The 16712-nt window shown below is 39.8% G+C and overlaps 2 protein-coding genes across 3 annotated transcripts in view; one reads left to right on the top strand and one right to left on the bottom strand.

Moving 5' to 3' along the window:
• The window catches only part of arhgap24 (Rho GTPase activating protein 24), a 97728-nt gene extending 83568 nt beyond the window's left edge, over positions 1-14160 (bottom strand). The window contains exons 1-2 of one of the 2 annotated variants that reach the window (XM_047373244.1): positions 13740-14160; positions 8369-8415 (exon numbers count right to left, since the gene is read on the bottom strand). The gene's annotated coding sequence lies outside the window, so the exon portion shown is untranslated. The remainder of the gene's footprint in view (positions 1-8368; positions 8416-13739) is intronic. The other variant, XM_047373245.1, reaches the window with a different exon arrangement.
• On the top strand, positions 1157-2310 carry LOC124873028 (myosin heavy chain, fast skeletal muscle-like). Its single transcript, XM_047373508.1, has 2 exons — positions 1157-1822; positions 2117-2310. The coding sequence occupies exons 1-2, from the start codon at positions 1207-1209 to the stop codon at positions 2308-2310; spliced, it is 810 nt and encodes a 269-aa protein (XP_047229464.1). The 5' UTR covers positions 1157-1206.
• Positions 14161-16712: the final 2552 nt, after the last annotated feature.

The following is a 16712-nucleotide window of genomic DNA, read 5'->3' on the forward strand; positions in this document are numbered from 1 at the left end:
AACAGGTCTGCATCTTGTACCTTCTATGAAACTTTTTCCAAGGAACTCATTCGAGTTTTTAACCCCTTTCTTCCAAGTCGTGAAGCCGCAAGAGGCTTACTGTCCCTCAAACAGGGTGATCAGTCTGTCTCGTCTTGTATAATTGACTTTCATTTGTTGGCCGCAGATAGCTGTTGGAATGAGGCAGCACAGATGGATGCATTTATGCAAGGACTAAACGCAGACATCAAGGATGAGTTAGCAACCCGTGACTACCCCTCTTTCCTGAAACAACTCGAGGACCTGGCTGCTCGCATTGACATTCGGCTGGCAGAGAGAAGGAAGGGGAAGCGACATGAGGAGGGTCGCTCCTCATTAACTCAGGGTCCTGCACTCTGGCATGAGAGAAGGAGTCGGTCACCTCTCACTGAGGAAAATGAGGATTGTGAGCCCATGCAGTTGGGCAGAACCAAGATTACCCCTGAAGAGAAGGATCGTCGGAGAAGATTCAAGCTCTGTTTTTATTGTGAAGAGAAGGGACATTTAGCACTCAGGTGTCCATTAAAAAGGACAGGCTCAGCAGATGAAGGGAGTTTTCTACTGAGCCGAAGTCAGCTAACTGCCTCCTCCTTCTTGTTTCCTGCACATTTTCAAGCCTCTTCCATGTCTCTCCAGGGGGCCGTGTTTATTGATTCAGTAGCAGACACTGAATTCATGGTTGAAGCATTCACCAATAAGAACAACATAAAGCTCATTCCGTCAGCTGACACACGTAAAGTGCTAGCATTGGATGGTCACAGCATGAACAATTCACACCTCAGGACGGAGGAGATTACCTTAACAGTTGGAGGTAATCATCAAGAGAATGTAACCTTCATGATAATAAATTCACCTGAACTTCCTGTTGTCCTAGGGGCCTCCTGGTTGCAGAAACACAACCCTCACATTGACTGGAAGAGAAAAGAAGTTCTGGGTTGGTCTGAGTCATGTTCCGCTGACTGTCTTTTGTCTGCTGCTACAGAGGTCATTGTGGAGAATGAGGTTGAGGAGACCTATCCGGATTTATCCAAGGTACCTCAAGAATACCATGATCTAAAGGAAGTATTTAATAAGATTAAGGCCAAGAACGCTCTGGCTCATGCTGTTCATTCGGCTCGTCATGACTGTGATCTGCTCAGAGAGTAGTATGAGGAGGAGCAGGAGGCCAAAGCTGAGCTGCAGCGTGCTATGTCCAAGGCTAACAGCGAGGTGGCTCAGTGGAGAACCATGTATGAAACTGATGCCATTCAGCGCACTGAGGAGCTCGAGGAGGCCAAGAAAAAGCTTGCCCAGCGTCTTCAGGATGCGGAAGAGTCCATCGAGGCCGTGAATGTGAAATGTGCCTCTCTGGAGAAGACCAAACAGAGGTTACAGGGTGAAGTGGAGGTCTTGATGATTGACGTGGAGAGAGCTAATGCTCTGGCTGCAAACCTGGACAAGAAGCAGAGGCACTTTGACAAGGTTCTCGCAGAGTGGAAGCAGAAGTATGAAGAGAGTCAGGTCGAGCTAGAAGGAGCTCTGAAGGAAGTGCGTGCTTTGAACACAGAGATGTTCAAAATGAAAAACTCCTATGAAGAAGCTCTGGGCCACCTGGAGACCCTGAAGAGGGAGAACAAGAACCTGCAACAGGAAATAAGTGATTTGACTGAGCATATTAGTGAAACAGGAAAGACAATTCATGAACTGGAGAAGGGTAAGAAAACTGCAGAGAATGAGGTCAGGAGCAGGAACGATGCCCTAAGGTGCCAAAGAATATGGAGAAAGGCCAGGAGGTCGATGATCAGAATGTCACTGATTCAGTCAAGAACGGCCAACCGGAGACGGACTACTGCCCCTAAGTACCAGGTGGGGCAGAAAGTTTGGCTCTCCACCAAGGACCTACCATTAAGGGTAGAATCCCGGAAGTTGGCACCCCGATTTATTAGACCTTGCCCAATTTCCAAGATCTTCAACCCTGTCGCTGTACGGCTGAGATTACCCAACTCTATGAGGATTCACCCCACGTTCCATGTTTCTCAGGTCAAGCCCTTCGTGGAGCCCCGACTTGGGCTCACCTCTGGGCCCCCTCCACCCACCCGGGTCATTGATGGTGGTCCAGTGTTCTCGGTCCGGCACATTCTCAGGTTCAGGCGAAGAGGACGTGGATTGCAATACCTGGTTGACTGGGAGGGCTATGGGCCTGAGGAGCGGACTTGGATTCCTACGAGGTTCATCATTGATAAGGACCTAATTCGTGAGTTTCATCGTCTCCATCCTGATCAGCCTCGTGGTCCGTCAGGAGCCGGACCTTAGAGGGGGGGTACCGTTATAATTCTGGCACGTCTGCTCTACCCTGTCTCCCTGGCTGCAATCAGCAGATTAGATGCACCTGGTGGCTGCTGCAGTGTAGTGCAATCTGTGGAATGCCAAGCACCTGTGTCTTCCCTGATATATACTGACTCTGACAAGCAGACGGTACCAGATTTTTGAAAGCCATTGTGTGAGTAGATATCCAGCGTTCCTTCCTGTCTGATCATTGTTCTTGACCTTGCCTTGCTTTTTGGATTTATGCCTCTGCCTGCTCCCTGTCGGACTATTTGGATTTTGGTTGTCAAACTTGTTTCCTGCATCTGGTTTATGCCTCTGCCTGCCCCTTGCCTGACGCCTCTTGTTCCGATCGTTGACCCTGTTTCTGTCCTTGTATTATTGAGCCAGCCTAGCCCTCGGATTGTTCAGCCTGGAGTCACTTCTTACCTGTGCTGTGGAGATCACTGCCTGCCATCCACTGAGGTTTCCCCTCTGGGTTTCAAGTTCCACTCAAGACAAAAGCAGTGATTCCTGTGTGACGTTTTCCTGTGGTTGAATAAACCTTTTAAACTTTCAGTACTGTGTCTGGCTGAATCTTGGGTCTGCCTTTTTCTGATTCATAGCAATTTGCTGTTATGAAGCCCTCTCCTGTGAAGCCTCCTAAAGATGCCAGAGGCAGTGAAACAAGATTGTTTATAATAATTTATTTCCTCCCAGCATAACCGCAAGTTTGGAAAATCAGAAACAGGATACCTTTGCAGGATAAATATGAGACGTTTCATTATAAGCTTGTTTGTTGAAAAGTAACCTCCATCCATCCATCCATCCATCCATCCATCCATCCATCCATCCATCCATCTTGTCTCTTTTTCTATTTTGTCTGTACTGTAAATGCACTAACCAGGTTTTTATGTGAAATCAATCAAACTTTATCTGAATATAAAATCATATTCATATTCGTTTCTTTTGTCAGATTAAAAGTACATTTTGAAAATAACAACCTTTAAGCAGGTATTAAGCCCACATTTCTGTATTAAACATGGTTTTTATTGGTCTCATGCAATATTTTTGCAGAAAATCATCAGAATGGCTTGAAAACATCAGTCTGTGTGTAATTCATTTACATAATGTGTTTCACTTAATGAATTGAGTTTCTGAAATAAATGAACCGTTCAATAAAATCATAATTTATTGAATATTAGTGTAGTACATTAGCTATGGAGCAACATGTCATGGTCGTTTTCGCTGTTTGTTTTATTTTTTTCTAAATTGTTGTTTCAATAGGATCAGATCTACCCTCTAAAGAACAAGCTTCCACAGGCTCATACTTTTGGAGACGCATAACACAACTGATCAGTTCTTTTCAGTGCATCATTCTATTGTTTTGCTGTCTTTTTTTTTATCAAAATTGTTTAATTGTATTCTGTACAGCTGCAATAAAACCTGTGAGCCATATGTGGGAACAATAGAAGGATTTCAGAAAAAATTGACCAACAATAAAGCGGTTATATGTATAAGCGGTTTGTGAAGAGGACCGGTTCAGACTAGAAAGTTTCGATTTTACTATCAACGATCTTCAACAATAGTTTCAAATCAGGTTCTTATAAAATAATTTGGCCTGGTCAGTTCTTTCTATCAGGATGACTTGCAAGTCCCACCAATTCCTTTCTGCAGAACGTCTTCAACTTCTGCAACTTCCACTGAAAACGGCAGACAGACATCTAATGATCCAAATCAGTTATCAGTTAGCCCCACCATGCATCTACCTACAATACAGCCGATACCATCACCAAACTCCATACAACATCAGCAGGTAAAAGCCCACTTGGATTGTGAACAACAAGTGTGGGGTTTTGAGATTCTCATTCTGAAAATACACTAAATATTATAAATGAGAAAGGTGAAGCATATTTATCTAGTAAATGTGAGAAGAGATTAAAAAATCAGTACTTAGATACATCAAAGCAATACAAGAGTTTATGACGCAGTTTATGTATGGATCTAAACTGCATACTTTATTACCCAGCTTTGTTTTGTATTGTCAGTCTACATTGACAAGTACACCGCTGGATTGCATCCTTTTCTCTTGCAGCTGTGAAGGAGCATCCTGTGACATCTTGAATCGAAGCATGCTCTAGGAAGTTCTCACAGCATGCCTCTGAACTTTCACCATTCCGAGAACTCTGTGGGAAGAGCCACTCTGACCTTCTCTGTAAACAACAACAGCTCAGTATACAGCAGAGACCGATACATTCATAAACACTGCGCCCGGAAGGACAGTACAAAGATAGCTGCAAATCAGACCTCTGAGGTTTTGGGGCATGTAATTTCTTAGCAGGCTGCACCCAATTTTTGGCTCTGTGGTAGTCACTTTAAAATGGATGCATTCAAAATCCTCAAGTACAAAAGAAAAGAATGGAGAGACCTTTCTTTGAGAGCTGCATAGATTTCAGGTCATCATCATTTTGTTTCTATATCTGGACGGTGGGATTAGGACCAAATCTCTGTCTAGCTCAGACCATCAGCAAAACATGCTCGGGCAGACGGTACCAGACTCAAACATCTGCATGCTGATAGCTGTCTGTCTGTTAAATCATTTATACAGCTATGTAATATCTCTTACTCTAATAACTAATAACTGTATTTATGACAGCTGCATTTTGAATTAATAAAAAAATCATATATTGTCTTCTACTATTAATGGTCATAAATAGCTCTGTGTTGTATGAAATTGTATTAATGAAAGCAATAGCAACCATTTACCAAGTATTACATTACCATTGTCACATCCACAAGATGTTAGCTGCATTATGGATTGAAGAAATAAGGAGATCTTTCAGTAGTTATTCAACAGGACCAAGCACAAAGGCAGCATCTAAAGATTGCTTGTTTTCAGTGCTTTTATTCCCTATATGGGAAAGTCCTGTGGCCTAGAGCACACAAAAGCCTGTTTGACACATCTTTATTTGAATTGTGTGACTTTGAAGGAAAGTAAATTTAGGCCTCTCTGCAGAGCGTAGGCCATCCTTTGGGAAATTAAACTTGTGCAACCATTTTTGTAACACTATAAAGACAGTTGTCCAATCTTTTGGCCAAAGCGGGGAATTTTTGAGACCTCAGGAAGTGGCCAGTTACAACAGCAGCACAATACTCAGCAGTGAAAACTGAAATGGTGGTTATGCAGGGTCCTAGACAGAAACAGTAAAACTTCATGACTGATGACTGTTTTAACTAAACCTTTTTCACATTTTCTTAGAAGTCGAACATCCACACCAGCCAATTCTACTGTTTACTGCTTTAAAATGCTGGATTAATACTTGATGCACAGCACCATTAACGCCGTTCACTGCTTTCTTCCTAGTAGAAAGTGGGTGCAACAATTTCTTTGTTGTGGATATAGCTATGGAGGAAGTCCAGGATTCTTCAAAAACATAACTACTAACATTTAGACTTTTGCTAGAAAATATGTAGCTGTTCTATCTTCTTAAACTTTGACCTACAGACACATGCAGTGACCTGCTGTGACTCCATCTGGTCATCCATCACTTGTCCCACATGACAAGGTTTATAAATTAGGAGCTTCCCAAAGCAATACCAACACACCCAGCTAGTTTATATTGACCTACAACAGCACTGACTACAAAGCCTGAAGGGGCTTAATAACACATAGTAGCTCTCCCAGTGTTATGCATCACCACTTTTGCACACCAGAAATGGAAAATCCACTGCAAGGACATATTAAATACACCGGTGTTGTTTACTGCAGTTCAATAGGTCGGTCTGTGGAGATATGTCAGGATTTGTTTTGTTATCATAGTAAACTAGTCACTCTGTTTCTTAAGTTCACATGTGTTATTATTTCTTAAAAAGCCTTTTCTCGTGGGTTTAGATGTGCAGAACTGAAGTGCATTTTGGGCTGCATCATGTGTGTGATAATTTCTTGTCTTTTTCCATGTTGAATGATTGTTTGACCAAATTCAATGCAATATACAAAGCCTAAAGTCTCAGTGGCATATGTTATGATACAAACCCTTTTAAGGGTTCACATGCAGCATTATGTTACTGTTCTCCATTTTTATTGTTGCCATCTTCTATTTTACTGCTAAACATCTGCCCCAAAGTGTCAAAATTGTGTACAGAATTGATAGGGAACTTCTCAACATCAATAGAGTCAAGGCTAAAAGTTAAATAAACCACCATTTGCCTCAATGTGCTGCAGTATGCTGGTGAATTTGCTCCTGTAGCCTTTCTGAAGAAATCCTAAAATGTATTCTGGATGAATTTACAAAAGCATACAAGCAGTTTGGCCTGGCCTTTAATATAAAGAAGGCCCAAATCCTTCATCACCACCACCCATTATAAACACACCTGTCCAACCTATAAAGAATGCCACTGACAACCACAATTCGGAAGGTGTGGACCACTTTATACCTTGACAGTCTTCTGTCATCTAACCCTAAGCAGCACGACAGGTCTACAACCTGTCGTGCTGCCTCTTTTCTTGTATGAATCACAAGACCAGGCCCCATAGAGCTGGCACTTGGAGGCACTAGAGGCATTTCTCAAAGATGATTTGGGAAAACCCTCCAAATTAACTGGGAGGAGAGGAACCCAAACACCATGATCATGTAAAGCATATAGGCCTTTCCCACCTTAAACAAGTTCCTACCTCACAGCTTATGTTTGGAAATGTGCTTTGGGAGGTCATAAAAAAGACAGAAAGACAACATCATAACAAACAATAAAAAGTGCCACAGAGACCCCAAGACAGAGCGAAATGTAACCAATAGATCTAAAACCCTCTTTTTCTGGATGGTGCTGCACTATACATTGTGAACCTCTGCTATTCTGAAGACAAACGCAGGGACTGAAAAGAGAAATAATTTTCCAAAAGGAGTCACCACCCCTGTCCCCACTACACAAAGTATGCAGTTCCAGGATTTGTGCTGTTAGCAGCCTGAGGACTTAAAAGGACCAAGAAAGAGTACAGTTATACTTTAATGAAAAGTGTCCGATGAAGATGATTAGCTATCTCAGTCTTTATGCTCACCAGTTCAGCTGTGCTTTTTATCAAAATATCCAATGACAATGTTTTCTACTCTGTCAGGTTGCACCACTGTTTAGGTTTCTGTATTTGCAGTTTAAACTGAACCCAAATTATTTGAGTAATTATTTTCTTTATTTCTTTTTATAACCACATTTGCATTCTTTAAAACTGCATTTATCATGTTTGCTTTTGTGATCGTGCCAGTTTATTCACAACACCTACACAGCTTCATGTCATTACTTATGCTTCTGTCATACTGGCCAAAAAGCTGACTGAGGAACATTGTTCACTTCCTGTTTTGAAGGGTGGTGATTATAGAGAAGAAGGGAGCAGACCACCAATCACTTTTCAGCCATAAAGAGGAAGCAGCAATGTAAGAACTGGCTGGATTAGCTAACTAGCATATAGCAGCAGTTTTTTACAGGATGTAAAAACTGCACGTGTTTGTTTTGTTTTGAATGAGAGTTGAATTATAAGTTTTACACTGTCGCCCAAGACATGAAACTTGCTAATGGGCTCAAAATGTTTGTAATATTTGAGGTTAAAATGTCTAAGGTGATCTTATACGGGCTCCATTGCACTGAAGCTATTACATTGCAAATGCAGAGACACTTGTCCACACTAAATATAAAACATAATAATAAAAATGTTTTAGAACGTCCAGAAGTTACAGTCTAAAATCATTACATATAATATATTCCATTCAATAATCTAAAGCCCTTCCTTAGTATTTTGAATAATACCAATCCTAATACAAACCCAACCTACACAGCAATTCAGCATTTTTCATAGATGGCCCTGCCTATATTTTGTATAAAATTGTCCCTTCTTTTACAGAGGACATTCAAACAGCAAAATGGTGAGAAAACATGACAGACACAAAAGGAAACACAATCTTTACATTGCCAGTCATTTCTGCCAGACCTTTAAATATCCACAAGTAACTTCCCCTTTTAGATTTGGCACAAAATACAGACCCTGTGACCCACATGTGTCAATGACAATTATAAACCTTGCCTGCCAAAGCCGCTCTACTTCAAGCACAGTCCGTTGCTGGTAGACTCCTGCAATTAAAGACACAGAGGTAAGATGAAAGCAGGTTTCTTGCTGGTTTGTTGCTGCGCTAATCATTGGGGAGGATGTGAAAGGGGAAGGGCTGATGGAACATCCTCAAATGGAAATATTTTAACTCATGCAAGCAAACATTAATCCACTGCTTACATAAATAAAATCTATTATTATTTGATACAGAGTAAGGTTACGAGGTCAGGATTTGAGAAAGGGTGCTTCATTACGGGAGTAAGGGTGTAGTTCATGAGCAGACACTACCCACACAATTCACTGTGAGTCAATAAAGTAGAAGGATGAATGGAAACAGAGAAAAATGAAAAGCAGTGATATAGTTAATATCACAAACACAGAAGGGTCAATTCAGTAGTGAATAGTGTTCCCAGCAAGCTCGTTGATGATCACTGTCTATTTTGTGTCTGTCTACTCCACTGTCTACTCCACATGCGTCACTCTATGATGATACACTGGCACCCCTGACCCATCCTTTCTCATTTTCTGGCCTGCCATGTGTCAATGCATGTCTGTGATCTGAGCAGCAGGCCTGTAGAAAGACAAGAGTTAAATTTTGACTGTGACCGGCTGACTCATGCTACATGTGTCTGACACACCATTACAGCTGAACTAAGGCTACTGCTGATGTGGCTGTCTTTTGAAATGTGAATGCTGGAAAATGCATAGATGGACTTATCTCTAACAGACAAGGCATTGTGCAAAATCTTCTTGCATTTCTTGGATTTAAGAGACTAAACTGTCCCTGGGCTGATTTGGAAATACAGTGTCTTGCAAAAGTATTCATGAACTTTTTCACATTTTGCCACATTGTACAATAAATGTATATTAAATGTATATTATCTGATTTTAGGTGTGGGTGTTTGTGTGCATGGTTGTTTTCCTGTGTGTCTCTGTGTTGCCCTGTGAAACAACCTGTCCAGGGTGTACTCCGCCTCTTGCCCAAAGACAGCCGAAGATAAGCACCAGCTCCCCCGCGTTCCTGCACGGACGAGCGGGTCTAGACAATGGATGTATCTCTGTGTCAGTTGCTTTGAGATGTGCTGTAAAAATGTGATATATATATATATATATATATATCACATTGTGATACCACATAATGAGCTGGAAAGTGTTTCTAAAGCGAGATATGTCTAGGTTTTCCTCCTGGACCCGGTACCCCCTCAATCCAATCTCATAAAAAAGGAAGAAAATGGATGGATGGATGGATGGATGGATGGATGGATGGATGGATGGATGCTCACATTTAAAACAGTATGTGTGACAGAAACATTAAATAAAGTCACCCTTGAAACACCATTGCTATGGTGGTGGCAGCATCATTCTGTGCTCATGCTTTTCTTTAGTGGTGTAATGAATGGTTTATAGCAAAGCATATTCAAGTGTTAGAATGGTTCAGTCAAAGTAAAAACCTACATCCAGCTTGAAATCTGTAGCAAGCTTTTAACGTTCACAGACACGTCATATCCAATCTGACTGAGCTAGAGGTAACTTGGAATGAGAAATGGGCAAAAATTTAAGTCTCTAGAAGTGTTCACAAGTGTAAAACTGGGCCATTTATCCCAGCAGAGCTGCTGCTGTAATTACACTTAAAAGGGGTTCCACAAAGCACTCACCCAGGGGGGCTGAATACAAATACAATTACACATTTATAAATTTGTATTCATAAAACTTAAAATCCTTAATTTTCTTCCATTTTACAATTATGCTTCACTTATTGTTCACTTACTGGTCTATCATAATAAAAGCAATGAAAAAACATTGAAATTTGTGGTTGGAACATGCTAAAATGTGGAAAGGTTCATCGGCTATGGACTTTCCAAAACATTACAGAACAAGTCAAATAATGACATGGGTGAAGCAGAGCAAATACTCCAGAAGCATAGATGTGCACTTGCACTAACATTGTTTTTGTTTTTTTATTCTTAGTTTTACTTCTCACTGAGGCGAAAATGTGCCAAAAATCCCAGTTGGCCATCCATACCTGAGCAAATCAATGACAGCACATACAAAACCAGTCGTAGTTTACATTAAAAGATTGTTCCAATACCTCTGAGGCTCCTGGAAGCATGACTACAAATGATGATGTTCATTTGCAAAGTAAGCTCAGGGTTGAATGTTAAAGCTGTAAGACATAGCTATTAGATGTAGATTTGGGAATCTGTAAAACAATGGAAATTAGAGGTATATTTTCTGTTGCTCCAGTGCAGACTTTTATTAGGTAGGTAAACCTGCAACTTCATTTCTATCAGAGAAATTGGCAAATCAGCCAGTGAACTGCAGGGACTTGTGTTCTTACAAGTCTCAATTTACTTTATTGAATAATGTTCACCTCACCTGCCCCTCTTGTCCTACTTTAAGCATTCTGTGTGTCTGCTGTGCCTAATTATGTGAACTAACTTTGTGCTGTTTACAATGCTTCCTTCAAGCTCTGTTTTGGTTTCTGTGTTGTTGCTGTATTTATTTTTATTTTTGTTTTGACTGTGAATATGTCTGTCTGTCAGCTGTGTGACTCCACATCCCGCTGTTTGTCAGGGCTGCTTGATTACTCAGGGTATTTTTTCCTTTTCAGATTTAGTCTTTATGTGTCTGCCCACTGCCACCCCTGGAGATCTGCCGCCAGTGGTTCACAGGGTACAACACATTAGCTTTCTGCCTTAAGAAAAGAAAGTCCTCCATTGTGCAGATGCAAATGAATGTAAACAGAGAGCAGAACAAGCTTTTAAAAAACGTTTCATGTTGATAATATGTTAATAACCGTGGTTGTTGTTATTTGTCCTTTTCCCTTTATAGCCAATAATTTACTGAATCAGGAAACATATAAATACATTTAAAATCCAGCACCATACTGCCCTTTCCAACACAGTCTAATATAGTCCAGATAAACTCAGATCAATCAAATTCAAATTAACTAATTTGATTCTAAATCCACTTTTAGTTAAGATCAGTCCAGTTAGCGCTTAGCTGAGAAGATCTTGAAAACCAGGATTTTGGGAATAAACTAATACAAGGCTTGCTTCTATTTTAACAGATGGCAAGCCCCCGTGACATACACGTCAAATACTGACATATGTTTCTACCAGCTTTGTACATCTAGAGATTTTTTGCCCATTCTTCTTTGCAAAAAGGTCTTGGCACAATTTCTTAAACAGATTTAGGTCTTGATTGGGTCATTCTAATATATGACTAAGATTTAGGGCATGTATGCAAAACTCCAGACCTCAAAGAACCTCAATCTTGTAACTTTTAGATGTGTCTTTGCTTCGACATATCTGAATAAAATCATTAGGTCATTAGCAAAACTTTGTAAAACTGGACTACATACGGGGTAGGCTATCCAGCCATTTGATTGATGTCTGGTGGACCAGGGACATATCTAAAAGTTGCAGGACTAAGGCCCTTGAGGACAGGAAAGTGACTTCCCTTGCTTTAGGGTCACAGTCCTGCTGGAGAACAGACATCCATCCTAGTTTTAAGGCTTTAGCATCCTCTAACAGGTTTAAACCAGCATTGCCCTGTAATGAGCTTAATCCATTTTCCTATCAATCTGTCTTTCCTTTCTGTGCTTCCTGCAGTGTGATGCTGTCACCACGTTTCATTATAGTTATGATGTCTTTAGGGTAATGTGCTAGTTTTCCTCCACACATAACATTTTATATATAGGATAAAAACTTAGATTTTGATGTTCTCTGTTCACAGTATCTTCCTCCAACCTAACCTTACCCTGCCTTAAGCTCTACAACATTTTTCCTGACATGTCTGCTGTGCTTCTTGGTCTTTATGATGCTGTTTGTTCACTAATGTTCTCCCACAAACCTACAGAACAGCTTTATTTATAGTGTGATTAATCGACACAGACAGGTGGAATCTGTTTACCAGTTAGATGACTTCTAACTGATTTGGATTAGATTTAGAGGTATCAGAATATAAGAAGACAATCAAATTTTCACAACACACTTTTCTAAATCTTTCAAACATGTATCCTTTGATGCCCACTTCACAGTTATGTGTCACTTTGTGTAAGTCACATAAAACCTCAGTAAAACACATTAAAGTTTGTGTTTTTAATGTGATAAAACATAGAATATTTCATGGGTTATAAATACTTTTGCATGTCAATCTATGAAGCGGCACAGGTGAGAAGCGCAGTCATTTTCATGTGGCCTCTAAACTTTTGGCACCTATGTGTCATATTAAACAGGTGTTGTTTGGTGTTTGTTTTTGTGGAATTGTTTGTTTCAACACAAAAAAGAAAAAAAAAAATCTGTCCTCTTACCAGAAAGCAAGTATTTTTTTGTTGTTTTTTTTTCATATTGCCATGTTCGAAATTGATCTCTACTCTCATGTTGTTTCCAGTTCAGGTCTTCCTCCTCTGTCTCTTAATAAACAGATATAAAGTTAGGTCAGGGAGCAGTTGAGCATAGCAGCTGGCACAGGGAACCTGATCCCTATGGCTTTCCAGCAGCACAGTTTGTGCGCTGCAGACATTCCTGGCGCAGGAGGGTCATCATCCCTCCTTCTACCTCAGCTCGTGCCCTGTTGGCTTTCACATCTTCCTTTTCCATTAATCCACCAGGCTGGTGGGGGACAGAGGCTGCAGGGATGAATTTTCCATCCTCCAAGTCGTTTTATCAACATTTTTTACTTGTCCATTGCAGCTCATCTTCACCACATTCTACATTTTTCCGCATTCTAGTTTAGTTCAGTCTAGTCCTTCAGCAGTTGCAATCAGATCCTGGCACCTGGTGCACGATTGGTAAATTAATCCAGAGAAAATAGAGTTTTAGGATTCATGACCAACCCAAAAGACAAATGAAGGTCACTGTTTCTGCAAGGCTCTAACAGGGATTGTCCTGTAAAGCAACAGAAATATCTATAAATCTGCCTGAAAGCAGCTTTAAGCTGTAAAGCTCTGGTTGTGAATTCACAGGTGTTGTGAATTTTAATAACTTTTCTCCTTTTGCAGTGTCATGGATTTATAACAGTAATACTATATTTTATCACCGAGCCATTACATTATTGATCACTTAATTAAATAATGCAACCATTACATTTTTTCTCTGGTATTAGTCATTTGTGATCATAGTAAACAAATATCTGTAAACTGTTGAGCAGTATACCAATTGTCGTGATTTGTTTCATATACTGCCATGCTGCAAAATATGTGACAACTAGATTTTTATATGAAGGTGAATTTTATATATTTCCCTTTTGCATCCTTGTATTAATACATGAATGTAGTTCGAGAACTGTAGATATTGCTGCCTCCAGAGAATTAAAATGCTAACTGAAACAGAGGCAGACCCACCTTCTACACAGACAGCCTTGTTGATTCCCTCAGCTCTGTTTGACAGGTTATCCACAGCTTGAGTCTCCAGTCCACTGACAGGTAATCAATCAACAACAGAAATCCAAGTCTAAGACAAGCTCGAGTCCCTCTAAGCTGCTCCTGGTGCCGCTGCTGTTTCTCCCGTCCTGGATAGACTCAGACTGTGCAGAATGGACTGACTGAAGGCTCAGACGAGGTGTTAGAAACTTTTTCCCTGACTGCCCACACCACCTGCATTCTAAGAAAAGTCTCTCTTGTTTTCAGGTTGACTGTCGCAGGAAGCACAGACACACAGCAGGGGCACCGCTACAGCTGAAGTCCGCCCAGAGACATGCACGCTTACAAAAAAACAGACACACACACACTCGCACTCCCTGTACTGCAATATGCAGCTCCAACTCCTCCAGTCATTCTGCCTAGTGAGGCTCAGGCTGTGTGTAGTGGTTACACAAAGGAGGAGAAGGAATGAGAAGAGGGAGGGGAAAGACTATATGGGGATGTATGAGGAAGTCTTAGGACGAGAGCTGTGCTACAGACCAGCTCTGACTGCATCTGACTTTCTCCTTTTTTCCACAAAAAACAAAGAAAATAGGCAGCTTTTGAATTCTCAAATGGTCTTCCACTCATTTAAAACCTCTGCATGAACAGCCAAGATTTTTTTCCCTTTGAATCATAAAGAGAAATAAATTTTTTTTATTTTCCATTCATCATCTATGACTAATCTTAAACAGAGAGAGAGAGCTAGTCCAGCTCTAAGGTGTCTTTAAAAAGATGACATAAACTAATGGCTGTGTAAATGCAGCTCAACAAACATTTATTTAGTCTCTGTCCTCACTTTGGTGAAAACCCAGCTGTATACACACCACAGAAACAGCAGTTTTGTTTATTTGGGACTGCTCTAAATGTTTTCTCGCTCCATAGTGATGCAATGGTTCTTTCTCAGGAACATCTCTACTAAAGTGTAGCATTTTCCCTCTGCAAGCATGCATACAAGAATAAAGTTTAGAATATACTGTTGAAATCAAATATTAACAAAGTATAAAAAAACATATAACCTTTTTAAAATCAGGCTAAAATTCCTGCTTTTAGGGGTGTTACGATCAACAGATTTATTTATTTTTGCTAAATGTCAGAATAATGAGACGGGAATTTTTGGACAAATGTTTTTCTAAACTTCTAAGGTTTACATAAGTGTTCTTTGTGTTTGGTAGAACTACCTTTTAAACTGTATGACTTGGGTCGAACATTTTTGGGTACACAATCTTCTCACAGTACTTTGCTGGAATTTTGGCCCATTCCTCCTGACAGAACTGCTGTCACTGGGACAACCCTGTAGGTTTTGTACATATTTAATTTGTCTTTCATGCCAGAGCTAGCTAGAAGGGTTGTTGCTGAAAAGCTCTGTGAGTCCTTGCTGACCAATACAAAGAAATGCGAACCCAAATCCTTTACATTAAACTTAATTTTTCGTAGAGATGAGCATCTTTGGATTTTACTATTTGTATGTTTTCACGTCTTTAAAAAGAAAATAAATTTTTGCATCTACAGAACAATCTTTAAATTTGCCAAAAGCAATTGAAGTTTAATCTGATCTGCATGTCAATATTAATTTATGAACAATTGATCACAGAACCTCTTCAATGGTTTAAAGTGGCTAAGGTAAGATGTGACTGAGTGCAGTTTGAGTCATGTTTTCATAATATAATTTTGTCCATATTCATGTGTGGTCGATCAGCTTTTCTGTAAAACACCCTAACTGCAGCTCCGTGTTGTCAGGTCCCAAACTGTTAGCTGTTGTTAATTCCTGTTTAATTTTCAAGCTCTACAAGAACCCACATGATGCTTCTTATCTGGATGAATGCCTGAATCTGCTTTTTATTCCACGTTTTGCAGTTGAAAGGTCACATCTGCCAAGTTTTGAAAATTACTATTATCAAGTTGTAAATAACAGAGAATAGTCATTCCTCTCTGTCTGGGTCTGCCTTTTATTTCTTCTTTTCATGACAATAAAAGTTTGATTTTACCTGTTATGTATTCTGTTATGCTCTGTTACAAATCATTCTTGATTACTAACAAACACAGCCTACTAAAAGAGGTCTTTCTCAGTTTTATCTATCTTATTAGTGAAGGCTTTTGTTAACATTAGTCAGGTATTTTTGTGTTCTCCTTGTCCTTTTCACACAGAGGTTTGCTTCGGTATAAAGCCTCCACTTTAAATTATTCAAAGTATTCCAGAACATTTTCACCAATTAAGGACAAAACGGGTTGAAGGTTGCGGTGGTGGCACAGGGGTAAAGCATACAACCCCATTTACTGAGGCTACAGTCCTCGTCAAACGGGTTTAAGTCCCAGTTGATCTTTGCTGCATGTCTTCCCCTTTCTAAATAAATAAATAAACTGAAAAAACCTTCAAAACCTGAATATTTAAAAAAATTATTAAAACTGGACCTTTTAAACTCTTATGTTATAACCTCAAGGAAAATATAATGCTGTTTTTTGTTATTCTTTTCTTGTTTGCTTTTTTGTGAAAAGTATAAAATGCAAGAGATCAAAATGGCTTATTCTGATTTTTGTTACCGTTCACATCAGCCCTCATAGACAGTTTTTCCTGTATGTTGACAGTCTCCAAAATGATTTTTTTACATAGCAAACAGGTAATTCTGGCCTGTCTTTCGAAATGATCTCATTATCTTGCAACTTTATTTCCTTCTCCACTGTGAGAAGAAAATATTATTTTGGCAAAAACATCACTTTTTCATATATTCAGGTAACTGCAACATTAAAAGGATAAGCCTGGGCAAAATTTGTCTTTAACATCTTAGTTTTTATTTTTTACAGATGTAAAAAGGGTGCCAATAACTTTATCCATGTTTTTTTGTGCGTTTCTTTCAATATTTCTGCAATTTTGCCTCACTAACAAATTAATTTGGATTCTCTAAGTAAAATTGAGAA

The sequence above is a fragment of the Girardinichthys multiradiatus genome, chromosome 8 (assembly GCF_021462225.1).
Source record: "Girardinichthys multiradiatus isolate DD_20200921_A chromosome 8, DD_fGirMul_XY1, whole genome shotgun sequence".
Lineage (NCBI taxonomy): Eukaryota > Metazoa > Chordata > Actinopteri > Cyprinodontiformes > Goodeidae > Girardinichthys > Girardinichthys multiradiatus.